The 22,139-nt window shown below is 53.4% G+C and overlaps 1 protein-coding gene across 3 annotated transcripts in view; it reads left to right on the forward strand.

The window, feature by feature from the left end:
• Positions 1-16,093, forward strand: part of SRL (sarcalumenin) — a 71,900-nt gene extending 55,807 nt beyond the window's left edge. For all 3 annotated transcript variants that reach the window (XM_075899103.2, XM_075899104.2, XM_089782212.1), the window contains 3 exons: positions 6,248-6,364; positions 7,851-8,084; positions 9,672-16,093. In XM_075899103.2, coding sequence (XP_075755218.2) covers positions 6,248-6,364; positions 7,851-8,084; positions 9,672-10,483 — 1,163 coding nt within the window. In that variant the 3' untranslated portion in view covers positions 10,484-16,093. The remainder of the gene's footprint in view (positions 1-6,247; positions 6,365-7,850; positions 8,085-9,671) is intronic.
• Positions 16,094-22,139: the final 6,046 nt, after the last annotated feature.

A 22,139-nucleotide genomic window follows, 5' to 3' on the forward strand; every position in this document is an offset into this window, starting at 1 on the left:
TGAGGGAGCAGAGAAATGAGCCTGGCATCCCAGGGGTTAAAGAAAGCCTTTGGGCCCAGCTAGCCCTGCCCCACTTTACCTTCCACGCTGGGTCAGACCAAAGATCCATCCAGCCCAGTGTCCTGTCTGCCGACAGTGGCCAATGCCAGGTGCTCCCGGAGGGACTGAACAGAACAGAACAGGGAATCATCAAGCGCTCCCACTCCTGTCGCCCATTCCCAGCTTCTGACACACAGAGGCTAGGGACAGCATTCCTACCCATCCTGGCTAACAGCCACTGATGGATCTATCCTCCGTGAAATTATCTAGCTCTTTTTTTGAACCCTGTTAAAGTCCTGATCTTTACAACATCCTCTGGCAAGGAGTTCCACAAGTTGACTGTGCGTGGCATGAAGAAAGACTTCTTTTGTTTGTTTTAAACCTGCTGCCTATTACCATAATTTAGCGAATATAACCCGCGGGTTATATTTGTTTTTACAAACCCCGCCCCCCCTCCCTGCGGGGTATACTCAGGTGTGGGGTATACAGAATTTTTTTTACTCACCAGGTGGTGAGTTCTCTGTCACCTCTTCCTGTGACTGCGCAGCTGCCAGCCTCCGGGTGGGGGAGCGCTCATCCCTCTGCCCCTTCCTGTGGCTGCACAGGAACCGGGCGGTGAGGGCTCCCCCGCCTGGAGGCTGGTGGGTCCTGCTCCCCCACCTCTTCCTGCGGCTGCGGAGGAACCTGTGGAATGAGCGCTCCCTCACCCGGAGGCTAGAGGCTGGTGGTTGCGCTGGAACCTGGGGCAGTGAGTGGCTAATTCCCCCCCCCTCCGCACCATAAATATACCCCCAGCAAATATACCCCCAGCACAGAAAAGTCTTGTACACCCCGCGGGTTATATTCGTGCGCGGGGTATACAAGATTTTTTTACTCAAATAGAAAAAAGGCGGGGTATATTCGGGTGTGGGGTATATTCGGGTGTGTGTTATAGTCACTAAATTACGGTAATTTCATTTGGCGACCCCCCCCCCCCACTAGCTCTTATGTTATGGAAACAGATAAATAACCAGTCATGATTTTATAGACCTCTATCATCTCCCCCCTTAGTCTCATCTTTTCTAAGATGAAAAGTCCCACTTTTTTTAAACTGTCTTCATAGGGCAGCCATTCCAACCCTCTAATTATCAGGGCTTGACAAACCGTGGTGAAATCTACTCGCCAGCCCTGCACTGCGCAAGCGCCAGACCTGCATTGCGCATGCGCACGCCGCCGGTGAACGGGGCGACCGGCTGAAATCTACTTGCCACAGGCGAGTAGATTCACTGATTTGTCGAGCTCTGCTAATTATTTTGCTTCCCTTTTCTGAACTTTTTCCAATGCCAATATATCTTTGTTGAGATAAGGTGACCACATCTGCATGCAATATTCAGGATGTGGTGTACCACGATAAAGAGGCATTGCAATATTCTCTGTCTTATTCTAATCCCTTTCTTAACGACTCCTAACATTCTATTTGCTCTTTTGACTGCTGCTGCACATTGAGTGGATGTTTTCAGAGAACTATCCACAACGACTCCAAGATCTCTCTGGAGTGGTATCAGCTAATTTGGACCCCCTCATTTTATATGTATAGTTGGGATTATTTTTTCCAATGTACATTACTTTGTATTTATCAACATTAAAATTCATCTGCCATTTTGTTGCCCAGTCACCTAGTTTTGTGAGACCCTTTAGAAGCTCTTCACAGTCTGCTTTGGACTTAACTGTCTTGAGCAATTTTTGATCATCTGCAAATCCACCTCACTGTTTAGCCCTTTCTCCAGATCATTTCTGAATATGTTGAATAGGATTGGTCCCAGTACGCAGCCCTGTGGGTCACCTCTCTCCATTCTGAAAACTGAACCATTTATTCCTACCCTTTGGTTCCTGTCTTTTAACCAGTTCTCAGTTCATAAGAGGACCTTTCCTCCTATCCCATGACAGCTCACTTTGCTTAAGAGCCTTTAGTGAGGGACCTTTCTGGAAATGTAAGTACACTCCGTCCACTGGATCGCCCTTGGTCACATGCTTGTTGACCCCCCTCAAAGAATTCTAGTAGATTGGTGAGGCCGAATTTCCTTTTTACAGAAACCGTGTTGACTTTCCCCCCAACAAATTATGTTCCTCTCTGTGTCTGACATAATTTCAACTTATTTGCTCTGTACTAAAGTTAGATTTACCAGCTTGTGATTGCCAAGATCACCTCTAGAGCCCTTTTTAAACATTGGCATCACATTAGCTGTCCTCCAGTCATTTGGTACAGAAGATCTTTTAAAGGATAGGTTGCAAACCACGGTTAGTAGTTCTCAATTTCACATCTGAGTACCTTCAGAGCTCTTGGGTGAATGCCATCTGGTCCCTGTGACTTCTTGTTTAGTTTATCAGCCTGTTCAAAACCTCCTCTAATAACACCTCAATCTGGGACAATGCCTCAGATTTGTCACTTACAAAGAATGACTCAGGTTTGGGAATCTTCCTTGCGTCCTCAGCCGTGAACCCCGATGCAAAGAATTCATCTAGTTTCTCCAAGTGACCTTATCATCCTTGAGTGCTCCTTTAGCAGCTCCATCATCCAGCGGCCCCACTGGTTGTTTAGCAGGCTTCCTGCTTCTGATGCACTGAAAAAGGTGGTGATGTCTCTTTCTAGGAAGATGTTTTAGCTACAGTCTATCCTGGAAACAATTATTGGAGTTTATTTTCAAAGAGGTATATTAAATAGTTTCAAATAAATAAATCAGTAGGACTAATGAACAGTTAAAGACCTTGCTGTAAAAGCTTCTTGCTTATATTGACAAAGCCCTGGCTTCGAGCAGGGCGTTGGACAAGATGACTTTCCAACCCTAATCGTCTATGATTCTATAACAATCCAGCTGGTTATTCGTTGCCCTTTTCTGAATTTTGGGGGTCTATGGGTGGCCCGTGAGACATTTTGTTTCCCATTGCTCACGCGCAGGGTTGTCAGATGCCACTGGTTTCGATTCACAGAGGGCTTTTCCCCCATTGGTGTCACTAAAGTGACACACAGAAAGCAAGATCATGTGACATGAGGCGTGTGCTGATTGCACACAACATGGACTCTGAGGCTATGACTACACTGTCTTTTTTTTTTTTGGAAGAAGATATGCAAATCACGCTCACATTGGCGTGCCTAGAATCTGTGGGGCGTGCTAGTTGCACTGTAGCAGTGCTGTGATTGGACGCAGAGGGAGCACATAACTCTCAGGCTACGGCTACATTGCTGGGTTTTTCTGGAAGAAGATATGCAAATGGCGCTCGCATTTGCATATCTTCTTCCGATTCTTTTTGTGGAAGAGGTTTTGCTGATTTTTGGCCCCATTTAGACGAGGTCAAATGTTGGAAACAACCCTCTTTCACAAGACCCTGTAAACCTCGATTTACGAGGAATAAGGGGTCTTGCGAAAGAGGGTTTTTTTCCTACATTTGGCCCCGTCTCTTCCGCAAAAAGAATCGGAAGAAGATATGCAAATGCAAGCGCCATTTGCATATCTTCTTCCAAAAAAACCCAGCAATGTAACCGTAGCCTGAGAGTCATGTGCTCCCTCTGCGTCCAATCACAGCACTGCTACGGTGCAACTAGCACACCCCACAGATTCTAGGCACGCCGGCGCAGTGAGCAAAACAACCTTAGCCCGGGAGAGCATCTTGGTTAGGACAACCTTGCGGCCCATTGAGATGAAGGAGGGCCACTCATTCTGCCCCTTCGCCAGCCTAGATTGCCCCTCTCTGAGGCAATTCAGGGGCGGTGCCCAGAGACAAAACATGACACACCAACAGAGGTGTGATGGAAAGCTACCTCTCCCTCCATGGTAAAAATGCCTGTGGCTGTTGGCACCTCACAAAAGCACCCCCTCTTCCCCACCAGACCTCCCTATTTCTGCAAAGCACCATTTCCCCATGCAGAACATGTTTGAAATATTATCCAGTTGGCACCGTTTTATATAATGTCCAGCTATCATGCACAGACTGAAACCACAGGAATTCGCACATCAGAGCAGGGGTAAGGCCAGGGCTTCAGAGAGGGCTGATCCGGATTGCCTTCCTGTATCTGGTTTAGGGTTTCTGGATAACTTCTTGCCACTCTCTTACCCACCCCGTGCCTCAGTTTCCCCATCTATACCATTAGAAGAATGACACTTCCCTCCTCACAGGGGTCCTACCAAGAAAAGTACTGAAGTACCTGCTTAAATCCCGCTAGAACTGGTTGGGAATTTCTTGGCAAACCATTTTCTTGTCAGAAAATGCTGATTAGTGAAAATCAAAACAGGAAAGGGTCAGTTGGGCCAAACGACTGGACTCAGACACGTTGACAAACAAGTTTTGAAACTGCAAAAATATAACCCATATAGCGGGAAGTATGTTTTGCTTTGTATGTGGGTAATACATTGTTCATAGTCACAACAGTATTTCCATAGGAACATATGGCTGGTGTTATAGCTGTGTATCAATTATACTTTTTGCTTTGTTTCTCTAATGATATTTATTACACAGCATCTGATACAGGATTTTAAGTTACTGTAAAGCGTATGCAGAGTAAATGTGATAGAAGACATGGATGCTTTCTGCAGAAATCCCCTCCCCCCCCCGTCATAGGCAATGGTTTCCGTGTTAGACTATGGAAACAATTCTTGAAATGCTTGTGTTCCACTTCGCCCCGAACAGAGAATCAGGAGCCAGGACTGAACCCGGGATGCGTAGGTCAACATATGAGCCACCACTGCCTTAGCTAAAAGACATAAGAATGGCCATAGTGGGGGAGGCCAATGGTTGATCTAGCCCAGTCTCCCACAGTGGCCAGTGCTAGTTGCTTCAGAGAGAACGAACAGGCGTGACCCATCCCGTCATGGCCGTCCAGCGCAGGGCAGCAGAAATGATGAGGGGGCTGGAGCACCTGAACAGAATAGGAAGCAAAGGAAGGAAGGAAGGAGTCTAGGAAGGAGTCCTGCAGAAAGCGATCTAGGGGTCGTAGTGAACCACAAGCTAAATATGAGTCAACAGCGTGACACTGCTGCAAAAAAAGCAAACACCGTTCTGGGAGGCATTCACAGGAGTGTTGTGAGCAAGACAAGAGAAATCTTTCGTCCGCTCTGCTCTGCGCTGATTAGGCCTCAGCTGGAGTATTGTGTCCAGTTCTGGGCACCGCATTTCAGGAAAGATGTGGAGAAATTGGAAAGGTCCAGAGAAGAGCAACAAGAATGATTAAAGTTCTAGAAAACATGAGCTATGAGGGAAGGCTGAAAGAATTGAGCTTGTTTAGTTTAGGAAACAGAAGACCGAGAGGGGACATGAGAGTGGTTTTCAGGTATCTAAAAGAGTGTTACAAGGAGGAGGGAGAAAAATTGTTCTACTTTGCTTCTTGTCCTATTCTCAGAGGCCATGGGCTTAAATTGCAGCACGGGAGGTTTAGGTTGGACAAACTTCCTAACTATCTGAGTGGTGAGACACTGGAATAAATTGCCTAGGGAGGTTGTGGACTCTCCTTCACTGGAGATATTGAAGAGCAGGTTGGACACACACCTGTCAGGGATGATCAGACAGTGCCCTGGTCCTGCCATGAGGGCAGGGCCTGGACTCGATGACCCCTCAAGGTCTCTTCCAGTTCTAGGGTTCTAGGATCCTGCAGGGGAGCAGCTGCGACCAAAACACCATTCACTGAGGGCTGCTTCAGTTCCCACTGCAACCGGTGTCTTTCCATTGACTTCAGTGGAAGTTGGACCAGGTCTGGTGAGGTCACCCACTGCATGCTGTGGACAGAGGTACTGCCAGAGGACCTTACACCCACTTATATTAGGCAGCCAAAGGCTTGTTCCACTCTGGGCCCCCTGGAGGCCAGCAATCAAGTTCATCTTGTTTCTTCCACCTCACAGGCGAACGCTCAGACAACCTCCTGGCCTGTCGAGCTTAGCTAACATTTGGCACCTGGGTAGCCAGAGACCAGACTGTCTGGTCCAGCTACTCCGCCCCAGGAGTGGGGGTTCTGAAGGCGACGCGCCCCCTAGAAGCAGAAGTAGCTTGTGTGCACATGCGTGTCCGTGACCCTGGCGCCATGCAGTTCAGTCGCTGTGCTTACAAATGGCTGAAGGAACTGGGGAACGTTTCCCTGAGCTAAGCATGTGGGACGGGGCCGCTCTTGCTTCCGCTTCGTTCCGGTGGGGCGTTGCGGGTCCGGTGCGTGTTCACTTCCGGCGGTTGTCGCCCCTCTCTGCAGACGGGGAGATCACTTCCAAGCCGATGGTGCTGTTCTTGGGACCGTGGAGTGTTGGCAAATCCACCATGATAAACTACCTCCTAGGGCTGGACGACACGCCCTACCAGCTGTACACAGGTACCGTGCGCTCCGGCTCGCCCATTGTTTCTGCTTAACGTGCTGTGCAAAGGGGACACGGAGGCGCTGTCGCTCGTACAGGCACTTCGAGTCCGTTCCAGCCAGAGCACGGCTGGTAAACACTGTCCCAGCTGCTCTCTGAGCCGCCCTCTTTACTCATTACAACCCCCCGGCGGTTAGGTGACAACCACGGCTCTGCTCAAGGGGGGCTTGAATGGTCCTCTGGGCCGCGCCTGTAAGACTGCTCCTGTATGCAGAGAGAGAGATGCGATTTTTCCTCCCCTTTCCAGCTCTCCCCCAAGATCAAACTGTGCATCTACCTTCCTGTGGGCCGTAGGCTCTGCCAGCCTGGTAGGACGTTGCACTGCAGGTCACCTTCCAGGCCGGCAGAGCGATAATCCTCTAACAAGGGGAACTTGCCCTTTTCTTCTCTTTCCCCTCCACACATGGAGCCAATTAATTTCCTTTAACGACAGGTGTGACATTTCCCAGCGCCGCTGCTCAGCTCCGACTCCCTTTGCTTCCTGGACACAGCTGAGGGGAGCAAAGCTGAACTGAAACCTGTAGCGAGTTCAGTTTGGGGGGGTGGGGAGAGTCAAGGCACTAGACAGCAGAGCAGGAATTGGGCCTTTGTCATGCTTTTCATGTTTGCAGTAGATTAACAACAGCAGGAAGTAACTCCTGCACTCATATATCTATGGAATAGCTACAGCTGGTCTTCACTACAGAGTGAAGTCGATGTAAGGCAGCCTGTATCGGCCTGGCTCTATAAGCCCTCTATGCTAAAATGTAGCTGCTGGTGGTGTAAGTCGCCCACTACGCCCACTTAATGCCACCTTCACAAGAGATGTAGCCCACAGGTCAGTGTTGTTAGGTCGATGCTCAGTCAGGCCAGGTCTACACTAAGCGGGAAGATCGAATCAAGATACACAACTCCAGCTACATTAATTACATAGCTAGAGTTGACGTACCTTGTTTTGAGTTTCCACACCATTCCCACAGCGGGAAGCAGGAACAGGAGTGCTGGCCACCAATGGGGGCACTCTCTGAGTTTGATTTAGCAGGCCTTAACTAGACCCGCTAAATCAAACTCCAGAAGATCAATTGTAGCAGTGTCGATCTTCTGCTTAGTGAAGACATGGCCTCAGGGTAGACACTGTCACCTACCTTGACTCTTGAGGGCTTTCAGAAGCCAGCCCACGCTGCTCCAGGCTGGCAGTTCAAGCCATGCAAGTGCTCCAGGCGAGGAGGGGCACTACCGCCACAAGGAGCAAGCCATTTAATGACTGCGGTGGCTGCACATTGAGCTAACTTAGGCTGACAATTCTGTAGTGTAGACTTGCACGACATTTCTACAAGGCTCGAGGTATATAATATTGTAAGATGCTCTCTGACCTCACTTGCCAGTACCTGATGCGTTGCAATCATGAGTAAGCAGGTTTCTGCCCAGATAGTCACCTGCTCTGCTTCTCTTATTCCTGGACAGGGGCCGAACCAACCACCTCTGAGTTCACGGTCATCATGCATGGCCCAAAGCTGAAGACCATTGAGGGCATTGTGATGGCCGCTGACAGCGCCCGCTCCTTCTCGCCCCTCGAAAAGTTCGGGCAGAACTTCCTGGAGAAGCTGATCGGGATAGAGGTGCCTCATAAGCTCTTAGAGAGGGTCACCTTTGTAGACACGCCGGGCATCATTGAAAACCGCAAGCAGCAAGAACGAGGTAGTCACCTGCTGGGCTCATTTTAAGAGACCCCAGAAAAGAAGGCGCAATATGAATGTGAGCGAATCCCAGTCCCTTGCTGTCTGTCACGTGACCACAAAGCACTTTGCAAAGGAGGCTGTAGCATTATCCCTGGCTAACCGATGGGGAAATGAAGGCACAAAAAAAGATACAACAACTGTTCCAGGAAGGGAATCCAGTCAAACCCTGTATCCATTAGGGCACATGCAATAAAGAGCCAGTGAGGAGGAGGAGCAGGGAGAGGGGGGATGAGGATGTTTATTTAAGTTGCAGCCGCACTGAAATTTTGCCTGGGTTTATAACGGCAGCCTCGCAGGGACCTCAGGGACACACCCAAAATTCATAAAACAGAGCCAAGACAGCCGTGTTCCTCTGTGGCCTTTGGGCTGTGCTTAGCCTATGGGTTGCGCTTCGCCCATCATTTTCTATCGCATTCTTAGCCCTTTGATCCCAGCCCCTGCCACAGCCTCTGTGCTAAAGCAGGACATGACGGAGCACTACCCCTTCCGGGGTAACGTGTCTCACACCTGGAGAGCATGCTGGGTTGGGCACCCCATATGCTAGATATGTTAGGGAGCAGTGGGGTGGCCAAAGCATGGCCTTAGAAAACAAACAGAGCCCAGGGAATCAACAGCAGGCTCCAGAGAAAACGGACGTTTGGAATTGACTTGGAAGGAATTTCATTTCGGAAGACACAAAACACACTTCCAGCCACGAGGGGGCAGCAGAGTGTGCAGCAGAGCAGGCACAGAGGCGAAAGGCAGTACTGTTATTACAATGTTTGGATTGTCCTCTAAAATCTGTTATTTAACTGGATGATCATCCGCGCATTAATTACACACATTAAATGGCCTCCCCGCTTCCGCTCTCATAACGTCTCCCTGAAATCCGGGAGAGGAGGGGGGCAGATTCCGGCCCCAGGGCAAAACTTCTATTAACTTTACTGGGGCCAGGATTTTACTAGAGAACTCCAGCTAAGCTAGTCTGCAGAAAAGAAGAGCGAGGGGGGATTTGACAGCAGCCTTTAACTCCTTGAAGGGGGGTTCCAAAGAGGCTGGAGAGAGGCTGGTCTCAGTGGGGGCAGATGACAGAACGAGGAGCAATAGTCTCAAGTTGCAGATGGGGAGGTCTAGGTTGGATATTAGGAAAAACTCTTTCCCTAGGAGGGTGGGGAAGCACTGGGATGGGGTCCCTAGGGAGGGGGTGGAATCTCCATCCCTAGAGATGTTTAAGTCCCGGCTTGACCAAGCCCTGGCTGGGATGATTGAGTTGGGGCTGGTCCTGCCTTGGGCAGGGGGCTGGACCTGGTGACTCCCGAGGTCTCTTCTAGCTCTAGGATTCTATGATTCTAAGGCACGAGCACCAAGTGCAGGTGGATTGTGGCTATTGGTGCTGAGATGCTCTGCGATGACTGTGGTAGCTGAGATTTCCCACTCTACGAAATCTAGGTCGGAAGGGTGCTGGGGTAGGGTGGGTTTGTGTTGTTTCTATGCTGTTGTCTGCAGAGATCCATCCTGGGTTGGAGGTGGACATTTCTGTATGATTTGTCTCTCTCCTCTCCCAAAGGTTATCCATTCAACGACGTGTGCCAGTGGTTCATCGACAGAGCAGACCTCATCTTTGTCGTCTTTGACCCTACAAAGCTGGATGTGGGGCTGGAGCTGGAGATGTTGTTTCGCCAGCTGAAGGGCCGGGAGTCTCAGATCAGAATAATCTTGAACAAAGCGGACAGTCTCGTCACCCAGGAACTGATGAGAGTCTATGGCGCTTTGTTCTGGAGCTTGGCTCCTCTGATCAACGTCACGGAACCTCCCCGGGTCTACGTCAGCTCCTTCTGGCCACTGGAGTATCAGCCTGAAACCCACAAGGATCTGTTCCTGAAAGAAGAGATCTCACTCCTGGAAGACATGAACCAGGTGATTGAAAACAGGCTGGAGAATAAGATTGCCTTCATCCGCCAACATGCCATCCGGGTGCGCATCCATGCTCTCCTGGTCGACCGCTATCTGCAGACCTACAAGGACAAAATGACCTTCTTCAGCGACGGGGAGCTGGTCTTCAAGGACATTGTGGACGACCCTGACAAGTTCTACATCTTCAAGTCCATCCTGGCGAAGACCAATGTCAGCAAGTTTGATCTCCCCAACCGCGAGGCTTATAAGGACTTCTTCGGCATCAACCCCATCAGCAGCTTCAAGCTGCTTGCTCAGCAGTGCTCCTACATGGGGGGCTGTTACCTGGACAAGATAGAAAGGGCCATTACTCATGAGCTGCCCGACCTCTTGGGGAGCATTGGCTTGGGGAAAAAGCCCAGCGTTCTCTCCTGCGACACGACTGGCTGTGGGGAAAGCCCAAGGAACCGCTATAGGAAACCGTAACGTGCGATCGACTAATGTCACCATTCATGTGCTCCTATTGGTGAATGAGCTTATGTCTTATCTGTCCAAGAAGCCGTGGTTTATTAACCCTTTGAGTGCCACACTGGAATGAACTCCTGCACAACAAGGCCTTTGAGGTGCTGACATTAAAGGCCAGGGAAGCTGGGTGGGCATGGAAAAGAATAAAGAACTGTGAATTCCTGGCATTTTTCTCTTGGTTATTTGCAACGCAAAGCAGCATTGTAAGTGGTCAGTGAAAGCCATACACGTTGACCTAACGCTGTTGCTGCTTTTCCCACTGGTGCTGATGTTCGGGAGTGCGGATGAAGAAGTCCAACCTTTGTATGCACTAAGCAGCTGGGGAGTGAGAAACGCAGACTCCGCAATGATAGCCAGGAGGAAGGCTCTTGACTGAGAGCAGGGGTGGCCAACCCACGGCTTGCGAGCTGCATGCGGCTCTCCCTCCCTTCCCCCCCACCCCGAAAGTGCATCTCGTGAAGCCACCCGGGCACCCCTGAAAACAGCTCCTGGCTCCCTGTGCTCTCCGGGACAGGGGAGCCGTTCGGTGCAGCCATTCAAAATGACGTCTTCAAGATGGTGGCAGCCGGTGGGAGCCTGATGTGGCCAAAAAGCCTTTAAACACATTTCTTAAAGGGGAAGGCCATTTTTTTTTTTTTTGCCCCAGCTCTTTGCGCTGTATCCACTGCTATTTTGGCTCTTTGTACGGAACGGGTTGGCCACCCCTGACCGAGACAGTCAGAGAGAGACCCTGTACCTAGGCACGAGGACCATGGCAACGCCCCTAAATAAATAATCTGTTTTCTTTCCAAGGCCTGTAGGCCATCAGCTTTAGTTCTTTGTGAGCTCCATGTGGATGGCAGTTGAGCGGTAATTCAGAATCTTTAGCATTCGTCCTCTCCTATCCCCAGGGGTAGGGAAAGAAAGACCCGTGTCCCCGGCGGGTGTGGAAGTCTGGCTCAGAAGGAGAAATGGACAGGAGCTGAGAGAACAATGACGTTTGAGACCGTGGCTGTAACTCAAGAAAGGAAGTGCAGAAGGAAGCCTTGGGAAGCCGCAGTCTGTCCGCGGGCAGAGGCAGGAAGCTTAGCGTATGCAGTTGCTATTAGCGTCACACGGTTGTTGGCAAGTCAAACACAAACCTTAGTCGTACTCAGATGGTTAATCCGTTTGCATTTTGACTTTATTTATGCCAGTGTTGCATGTTTCCTCAGAGTCAAATCCCCGTGGGGTTGTGCAGTTTGGAGGAAGAGAGGAACACCCTCCATTTTACACTCTGTGCCTGTTTTCTCGTCCAGTCTTGTTGCCGTAAGTTAGGGAGTCCCGGGTTGCAGGGCCCTATTTTATTTGGGACGAGCCAAGCAGTCATATTTCTTTGTTGCCGTTGCCTTGTTGTTTCCTGCCCCAGCACACCAACGTCCACAATTGTGAGTTGCAGTAAATGTCATCGGAACCGGTGCCAGGCAGCTAAAGCACCGGGAAAGTCTGGGAACCCTCTTCACTAAGCAGGTATGGCTTGGCTGCCCGGACCCAGCGTGGCTGGTTGTTGAGCTAAGCACTAGCTGAAGAAGTAGGTGGATGTAGCCTTTCTTCAGAAGTCTCCCTGTCAAATGGACCAGAGCTGACGCTGGTCTTCAGAGAACCTTCTCAGGAGAAGTACTTTTTGTGACATACCTGTGGGCCTTCCCTGCCCAGGCTCAGGAATACAGTGATGTGCCAAGCAAAGCAAGGCAAACATCGCCCGAGAAAGGCAAAGGAAATCCGAGACGCGGCGTTTTAAAGAAGAAGCTGGAGGAGATAAAGCAGGAAGTGCGGCCCACAGCCTGTTGGCGTGGGTCTGAAAGGTGGCACATCTGATTGGCATGCAGGAACAGAGAGGTAGCTGTGGCTGCCACAGAAATAAACATCTCTCAGACGGCTCTGGGGTTCAGCTTCCCTGGTGGTAAAACCTTGCGTTCAAAAGAAACCGTCCCTCAAAGCCACCCAGGTGAGTTCTGGTGGACATTTGTTTCATAGGTGCCTGACCTGGTCCAAATGTGTCACCCTGGAGGACGCATCCAATGGTGAACCAAGCCCCAAAGGAGACGCAGGACTCATCCACGTCCCACAGGAGGGATTTTGTGCACAGCCCCAAAAGGAACGTGAGCCGCTAATGAAGGCAAGAGGAGGAGTGAGGGAAACAGGCAGCCGAAATAGCACAGAGAAATGACGTGCTGGTGAGTCAGTACAGAGTTAGGTCTCAGACTGCCTAAGAACTGCATCTTTATTCACCTCAATTCTCCTCTCTTACATTGCCCCATTCCTCCTCCTCCTCCTCCTTTGTCTCCGTCTCCCGCTCTCACCGTCCTCCATTCAGCTTCCCTGCTGCTCCGCACTCGGCCTAGTGTGAGTGGTTCCCTTAGGAGCACGTGGAAAAGAAACGGTTAGAACTTGCGAATGTTGCTGCTTCTGCCATCCCATTCTGTGGTGTTGGCATTGTAAAGGTGTTTGGGCTCACCACTGCGGCGCCTCCTGCTGTTCGTGCTGGGAATTAGCACAGTCCATGGAGCGCGCCGCCTTCTGGTTGGTGTCTTGCTTCCTCGTTGCTCTACTCTTCAGTCACCATCTTGTGGTGCTCTAGACACACGTCGCTCCCTTGGCCCGCAGCATCCGGCAGTCCTCGCCACTCAGTTCTCCCCTCGTCCGTGGTTACCGGCAGTCCTCGCCACTCGGTTCTCCCCTCGTCTGCGGTTACCAGCAGTCCTCGCCACTCGGTTCTCCCCTCGTCCGCGGTTACCGGCAGTCCTCGCCACTCGGTTCTCCCCTCGTCCGCGGTTACCGGCAGTCCTCGCCACTCGGTTCTCCCCTCGTCCGCGGTTACCGGCAGTCCTCGCCACTCGGTTCTCCCCTCATCCGCGGTTACCGGCAGTCCTCGCCACTCGGCTCTCCCCTCGTCCGCGGTTACCGGCAGTCCTCGCCACTCGGTTCTCCCCTCGTCCGCGGTTACCGGCAGTCCTCGCCACTCGGCTCTCCCCTCGTCCGCGGTTACCGGCAGTTCTCGCCACTCGGTTCTCCCCTCGTCCGCGGTTACCGGCAGTCCTCGCCACTCGGCTCTCCCCTCATCCGCGGTTACCGGCAGGCCTCCCACTCGGTTCTCCCCTCGTCCGCGGTTACCGGCAGGCCTCGCACTCGGTTCTCCCCTCGTCCGCGGTTACCGGCAGTCCTCGCCACTCGGTTCTCCCCTCGTCCGCGGTTACCGGCAGTCCTCGCCACTCGGTTCTCCCCTCGTCCGCGGTTACCGGCAGGCCTCGCACTCGGTTCTCCCCTCGTCCGCGGTTACCGGCAGTCCTCGCCACTCGTTTCTCCCCTCATCCGCGGTTACCGGCAGTCCTCGCCACTCGGCTCTCCCCTCATCCGCGGTTACCGGCAGGCCTCGCCACTTGTTTCTCCCCTCGTCCGCGGTTACCGGCAGGCCTCGCCACTCGTTTCTCCCCTCGTCCGCGGTTACCGGCAGGCCTCGCCACTCGGTTCTCCCCTCGTCCGCGGTTACCGGCAGGCCTCGCCACTCGTTTCTCCCCTCGTCCGCGGTTACCGGCAGGCCTCACCATTCAGTTCTCCCCTCGTCCGCGGTTACCGGAAGTCCTCAGTCCATGTATTTGCCTCAGCGGCCTATTGCAGCCCCCAGGAGTAGCCCCTCACCTCATGGGTAAGCAGCAGTCTAACATGATCACATCCTGCAAGGCACGGTGCAGTGCAAGGGGAGGAGGGACCTATGTCCATCCACTGCTCTAGGACCTGACTGAGGAACCCTCCAGCGTTAGCCTTATTCTGCCCTCGACTGTCCTCGACTGCCTTTGCTCCCCATCGCCCTTGCACCTTCTCTGTCCCTTTAATCAGGGAGAGGTCAGGCGGGAGCTCACCCTCTGCTGCTCTGCTCTATCTAAGATGTTGCTGCTTCCCTCCTCTACTGGGACCGCGTTCCTTCTCCCTTGCTGGTCAGGGCAAGAGTGAGCTCCTCTCTGCCCTGCAGCCTTTTTATAGGGCCCAGTCTGGTCCTGATTGGCTGTCTTCTCCCTTCCTCTGATTAGCCAGGTTTGCACAAGCTCTATCCAGCCTGATTTTAACCTTTTCTACAGGCATCATAAATAAACAAGTAGGTGAAACTTTCCTATTCCTCTGTGCCTTCTTCCTTCTGTTCAACATAAGAACGGCCATACAGGGTCTGACCAAAGGTCCATCTAACCCAGTGTCCTGTCTGCCCACAGCGGCCAATGCCAGATGCCCCAGAGGGAGTGAGCAGAACAGGAAATCATCATGTGATCTCTCCCCTGTCACCCATTTCCAGCCCCTGCCAAACAGAGCCACCATTCCTGCCCATCCTGGCTAATGAGTATTGATGGACCTAATCTCCATGAATCGGTCTAGTTCTTTTTTGAAGAACTCTTTGCCTTTTTGTTTCTCTTCACCGCGCTGTCGTCTTCTTTTTCTTCTTCCCCTGTTCTTCAGTCTTTCCCCTGCCTTTTCTTCCCTCCCTCTCTTGCCACGTCCTTCCTTCCTAGCTCTCTCTAGCTCACTAAGACCCCGCCAGTCAGAAAGCGTCCGCTCTCCTTTTGGGTGTTGGTGTAGGTGAGGGTTGTGGTGTGGCTGGTGTTGCTGACACGATCTAGACCAAGGACTGTTGGCAGCCCCGAGGAGGATGTAAAGCATGGTTGTCAACAGGCACTGGGCCTGTTGGCTGATGTGTGGTTGGGCAAGGATTCATTGAGAACGAAGATCTCCGCATGCTTTCAAGGAAATCTCCTGGGGTACATCTAAACTACAGGGCTCCGTCGATGGAGTCATGTAGATTAGACACACCCCTGGAGTCTGATGACTTCACTTTTCACGTGTGACTGACAAAAGCCAAGTGCTGGCTCATGCATTGACCATAACCACCTTCCCATCTGGTCTTTTACATTCTCCTCTTAAAGCACTCCCGGCACTCTGCGTTTAACCCCCTGTGGCCTGACATCACGTGACCCTTAAGAAATCATGGAGCTAAAAAGCTGAGATCTTCCGCTGCAGTTGTTGGTTAACAAGCTGGGCCCAGGCTTCACTCAGGTCACTTCCCAAGGCTTGCTGGGTATCTGACACATTTCTGATGGCTCTTTTCCCCAGCCTCTTGCCACTTGAAATGACCAGCCTGGCCACAGCAAGCGCTTGTGAGTCTAAAGAGGACTGTGGTTCAAAGCCCATCTCACCTGGCATGGTCTGATGACACAGCAGGGTCCTCCGCTTCATCTGAGCGTCTCTTGTTTTATTAAACACAGGGAACGTGAGCAGACGCGAAATGGAAAGTGCGCCACGAGCAATGGGTCTCTGAGGCGCACGAAATGGATCAGGCATGAAATGGGGGAGACTGAAGCCTTTTTACTGTTGCTAAAAAACCCATCATATTCCCTAACCCCACTGTTGTTGTGCTTCTTTTGTAACAGGAGTCTGGACAGACACACTAGCAGGAATTACATAGCTGTAATATATTCCCAAGTAGGTGTTCATGATGATGTGCATTTGGATAAAATTGTTGGTCCTGTACATCAACTCATTGAATAAAGTCAGTATTTTCCAAACATGTCCCACGGCTCCATCTGCTTTGTTTGCCGCCCACAGAGATGCCGGAGCCAGGGCCCCGCTTCTGCTGAAGTCGGCTTCTGTGGGTGCCAGAGCGGGCCCCTGCGGGAAAGTTGTGCTTATACAAAACCCGGGGAGGGGCGGGAGGGAGAGAATCCCAGATCGCAGCCCTGGTTACCAGAGGGATGCAAAGTGTTGTCTTCAGCTGCGCCCGGGTGGTTCTTGTTGAGAAAAGCAGAGAGCAGTGTCAGGCGGGATGGGAGATGGCTGTGGAATAGGGGAGCATCAGTTCATGGCCTTTTCCACACCGTGAGCCCGGCGTCCAAAAGAAGGACGTTTTGGGATCTGCCCCCGCCCGGCAGGCCATAAAGAAGGGGAGAGCAGTTGTGATGCCTTGGTGTTCTTCATTGTGCCCCACACCTCGCGTACAGGAGCGTCCTGCCATGCAAACCCAGGGTCTAGCGCCTCCCTGCTCCGGCAGCCGTCTCAGGATGTGCTGAAAAGGGAATCTCACCCGCCCACAGCCCAGCTGCACACACCCCACTCTCCCCCGGGAGAGCGCCCCCTCAGCTCCTCCCTCGCCCAAGAGCCCCCCGCCACGCCGCTCGCCCTTTCGGCCTTGCAGAAAAAGCAGATCACGCTGGACGTGGCTCACCGACAGGCCCATGGGTGAGGAAGAGCCATTCTCTAAGGACACATTCAACCCACCCGTCCCCAGCTAAGGTGTGCTCTGGACACTGCTAGCAGCTGGAGTGACTCCAGCAGGAAGGGCCAAAGCAGGTCAGTGAAACTTCTGCTCGGCGTGCAGCTGCCACCAAAGCCACTAACGGGATTGGGAGGCATGCGCAACGGGGCGGGAAATAACCCGGCCACTATTCCTGGGCCTTCCTGCAGCCCTAGTCCCCCGGCAGGGCAGAGCTAATGGGATTCAGAGTCCGGGGAGGGGAATAGCCAGGGGCCTGGAACAACACTCAGGATAAGAAATTGCAGGGGTGGGGCTTTTGAACAGAAACGTGCACCGCCCTTGGAGCTCATCCTAACACAATCTAGGAACTGATCCACGGGACCGACCAGGCCTTCTGTTCTGCCTGTCCTCCAACACCATAGCAAAGGGGCCGGCACGTAGCCTCCAGGAGACAGGGCGTGATTCTGGGAGACGCCTGGTGAGAGCAGGAGGGTTGGCAACCCGAGACGTTGGCCATGGCAGGAGGCCCTTGGCTCCTAGTCTGGATGGCCCTTGGCTCCGGGTCCAGCCTGTATGGTTCTACCTTGCGCTGAAGACTTAGCTGCCAAATCGGAGGCCTCGTTGTCCTTTCACTAGCCCCAGTTTTACATGGGCTCTGGAAGCAAGAGGTGTGACTCACAGCTTGTGTAGACAGACGCACAGGCTCACAGCTTGTGTAGACAGACGCACAGGCTCACAATTTGTGTAGACAGATCCACAGGCTCACAGCTTGTGTAGACAGACGCACAGGCTCACAGCTTGTGTAGACAGGCTCACAGCTTGTGTAGACTGACTCAGACTGTGTAGACAGACGCACGCTAGCTCGCCTTGAGCCAGGGCGCTAAAGAGTTGGTGTGGCCGCGATTGCCTGGGTGGTGCCGTGTGGCGGTACAGGCGGGTTGTCCACAGGGGGCGGAGTGACCTCCGGCTGAGTCTGAGGGCCCGTTCCACTCCCCTGGTGGGCAGAGCTGGGCCAGCTCCGCCCCGAGCCGATAGTAGGGGGGGCGGGACAGGAAGTATAAAGGGCGGGCCTTCCTGCTCAGTCGAGTGGGAGCCAGGCCAGTGCACAGATGCCTCCATTGCTGCAGATGTCTGGAGCTGAGCCTGGGCGGTGCAGCGCCTGCCCCCGGAGACCAGTCCTGGCGAGGAGTTGCTGGGGCTGCCATCTGTCCGGAGCCGCCAGCTTCCAGGCCCCTTCTCTGGCTCCCCTGCCATCCCTGCTGTGGCTCTGACATCTGGCCAGCTGCCCAAGGGGGTGGGGCAGGTTGCTCCTGTTACCCCCCCCCCTCCACACACACACACACTCCTCTCGGCTAGCCAATCACGCTGCTTCCCTGCCCTCAATTCCTTCCCTTTCTGCCAAAGAGAGGGGGAGGTGCAAACCGGAGAGGGGGCCGGGGCCGAATTGAGGCAGTGTGAAAGGGTGAACTCGAGTCTGTCAATATTTCTAATAATGATACGTTGGAATCAGACATAACCAGTGGGCCTGGGGCACAACGGGCGCAGTGGAGAGACACGGTGCGGCGCTCACTGTCCATAGAAATGTCGTGCAAGCGTTCCCTGGCTTTGGTGGCCTGGTGGAAGCGCGGCAGCCCTTCCATTGCGCTGGGATCCATAGTCCCAGGCGTCACTAGGAACGACGCGCTCCTCAGGATCCAGCTCTCGGGGGCTCCTCGCTGCAGGTAGCCGGAGTGGTGGGACAGGGAGACCCCCCCCCCCCCACGCAGCGTGTGGGGTGGCAGCACCAGATCACTTCATACGTCCCTGCCACCAAAACGCAGCCGCCTCTGGGATGGGGAGGCAACACCCCCTCTGTAGTGAGCAGGACCACCCACAGCTGTTTGGGACAGGAAGTGTGGCCAGGAGACATGGGCTATCGTCTCTCTCTTGCTGAAAGTATTAGGCGGTCTGTAGTACCCCCAAGCCACCAGGACCTCAGTTTTACAGCTCTTCTGAAGGACCAGCCCAGCACCACCGGGGGTCCTTACTTCAGCACTGACTCAGCCCCCATTTGCCCAAAGCCCCCCTTCTGGAGCAGAGCTGATAGCTCCGGTGGGCGGGGACACTCGCTCGACACCAGCTGCCATTTAGCACAGGTAGCTGGTCAAACACCCACGCCTCAGGCAGAACCACAGCCAGTGGGATCAGGAATCCAGGATGCAATCCCATGACCCAGGTGCGACGACAGCTCATTCCCTGAGCGTCACAGCTGCAGGTGGGGCTGTTGATCACTAAGCCAGACCGAATGCAAACAAAAGGAGGTTTTTCTTCATGCAGCGCACAGTCAACCTGTGGAACTCCTTGCCAGAGGATATTGTGAGAGCCAGGACTTTAACAGGGTTCAAAAAAGAGCTGGATAAGTTCATGGAGGACAGATCATACTTATTAGCCAGGATGGGCAGGGATGGTGTCCCTAGTCTCTGTCTGTCAGAGGCTGGGAATGGGTGACAGGGGAGGGATCGCTTGATGGTTACCTGTTCTGTTCACTCCCTCTGGGGTACCTGGTACTGGCCGCTGTCAGCAGACAGGACACTGAGCTAGATGGACCTTTGGTCTGACCCAGTAGGGCCGTTCTTATGTGCTGAGGCCAGGCTATTGGAAATAAAGCTGGCGGCTTCCTTTAAGAGCAGACAGGGGCATGCAAAGTTTCTCGGATTCACTTCTAATCAAGTGGCCTCTTGGCTGTCTTCTGTAGCCTCCATCGCTGCACACGAGGATGCATTAGCTTCTTGGGGCTAGGCCTGCCGTTCCAGCCTGCGTGCGTACAGCGCCTGGCGCACCGGGGACCGGGCCCACGGCAAGGGCTCCCAGGCACTGTGAGGAAATAAAAATAAGAACAAGGAACACTTAAAATGGGAGCCCCTTCAGCAGAGGCGCGCAGTTCTGGCCTGCCCCCAGCAGAGGGCAGCTGTTCTATGCTCTTACCGGCTGGAAAAAAGGCTTGGGTAGAAAATTCTCCCAGGAGCGGCCCTGCAGATCCCTCTGCGGAGAGCATCGTTGTTTTCACTAGTCACCTTCTGCTCCCGCTGAACGGGCCTTCCCGGCGCGCACAACGGGGGCTCCTTTGTCCCCTGGGCCCAGCACGGAGGGGTTGGACCTCCGGGGGGCTGGCAATAGACACTGGGGGTTGGTAACCGCGGGACCCAGCCAGCTCACTGGAGCTGAGGCATCACTAGAAGCCCCCAGGGAGCCCACCAGCCTGCCCTGGCTCAGTCCCTGGGGACAGTGGGGGGGCTGGTGAAATCACCCACATGCGGAGCGGGATTTTGCTTTGGTTCCCCACGGCGGGGCGGAGAGACCGGCGCCTTCCCTCCCCTCGGCTTCTCCCACCTCCGTCAGACCTGGGGGCTGGGTGGCCCCTCAGCCAGCTTCCCCCGGCCACGCACTCCGGTTCTACTGCCTTTATTCCAGGCCTGGCGCGGTGCCGCAATGCAATGCAAGCTGCTGGCCTCTCGCATAGGCTCTGTGCACAGCTGGGTATGTGAATAACCCCCCACAACGTACCCGCCTCGATCCAGTGGCAGCAGTGAGGTCAGCAGCGTTCCCCCACTGACACCAGGGTTTGGGGTGGTCCATTGGGTGGTTTCGTGTGGCCCGTCTGACCTTTAAAGCTATTTACCTTTGTAGAATAACACACAGTAGGGCGCGCGGCTGTCCTAGGCTCACACAGGTTTGCAGCATTGGAGGTTTTGGCCCCGGGCTGTCCCTACAGGCCAGAGGCGTGGAGTTACACCTCCCAAGCGCCGCACAGCCGGCTGTGCGTCACTCTTACACAACCCTCAGCAGGGTGGAGCACCCTAAGGCTCTCCAAAGGGGAGCGGACACGGGGAAAGGACAGAATGGTGGCACACGAGCCGCAGCCCTTGCTCTGACCCACTGGTCAAGCCCCGCACAACCCTCCCTTGGCTGCCCAGCAGGAGGACCTGGGTTTGGTTCCTGGTGTTGGCTGGTCCCTCATTCTCAGCCAGGTGCAGGGGGTGTTTTACCCCCAGGGGAGAGGACACTGTGTTGCCCTTTGGGGATTTGTGGTAGCACTTTGCCCCTGCCAACACTGGAATTGCTAAATGGGGTTCCCCTCCGTGGCCCTCTCTACACCCCCTTCCCCTGCAGGCACCAGTCACCCCTGGTATTGCCCAGCTGAGGCTTGGCGCTGGTGGCTGGGGGCAGAGGGAAGCCATAGGAACGGCCACACTGGGTCAGACCAAAGGTCCATCCAGCCCAGTGGCCTGTCTGCCGACAGTGGCCAAGGCCAGGTGCCCCAGAGGGAGGGAACAGAACAGGGAATCATCAAGGGCTCCTACTCCAGTCGCCCATTCCCAGCTTCTGACACAGAGTCTAGGGACAGCATTCCTACCCATCCTGGCGAATAGCCAGTGATAGACCTATCCTCCGTGAACTTATCGAGCTCTTTTTTGAACCCTGTTAAAGTCCTGGTCTTTACAACATCCTCTGGCAAGGAGTTCCACAGGTTGACTGTGCGTGGCATGAAGAAAGACTTCCTTTTGTTTGTTTTAAACCTGCTGCCTATTAATTTCATTTGGTGACCCTTAGTTCTTATATTGTGGGAACAAGTAAATAACTTTTCCTTATTCACTTTTTCCACACCAGGCATGATTTCATTGACCTCTATCATCTCCCCCCTTAGTCTCCTCTTTTCTAAGATCAAAAGTCCAAGTCTTTTTAATCTCTCTTCATGTGGGACCCATTCCAAACCCCTCATCATTTCTGTTGTTTCAGATCACACATGCACACGCACACACAGACACTTTTTAATAGACATCAAAGGGCATTTTTCACCAACGTGACTCCTCTGTCTCAGGCCCGGTTTACACTACAGCGTGAAACTGGCACATGGCAGCTTATGTTTGCCTAACTCTGTAAGCATCTGCACTAGAATGTCACTTCCCACGGTTGGCACTGCCTTGCGGCCCTGCATTAGGATGGGGGCACAGTGAGGATGTGGCCAAAGGACCTACCCGTGTGCATCTGCACAGGGGCACAGGAGGCAGGAAGCTCAGGACTGTAGGTTCTGTTGCCCTCTCGCTCCCTTTGGCCAGGAGGTATAAGGCAGGGAACAGCCTCTGCTTCTCCCTCTCCTGCCCCCCAAGCCTCGTCAGAGCTTCAGCCCCACAAAGCTCCATTGAAGGGGCCTCTGAGGGTATTACCCAGGTGGCTTTGATCGGGGCAGTGGGGTGACGGAGGTCTGACTGTTCACCCAGACTAGCTGAAGAGGAGCCCGAATGCAGCAGGTAGCTGGGCCAGCCTGGGGATGGGGCATCACAAAGGGGTTTTGTTGGGGTTGTAGGGGCTGTTTTAGAATACAAG

This window comes from Pelodiscus sinensis, chromosome 15, assembly GCF_052426305.1.
Source record: "Pelodiscus sinensis isolate ZL-2025 chromosome 15, ASM5242630v1, whole genome shotgun sequence".
Lineage (NCBI taxonomy): Eukaryota > Metazoa > Chordata > Testudines > Trionychidae > Pelodiscus > Pelodiscus sinensis.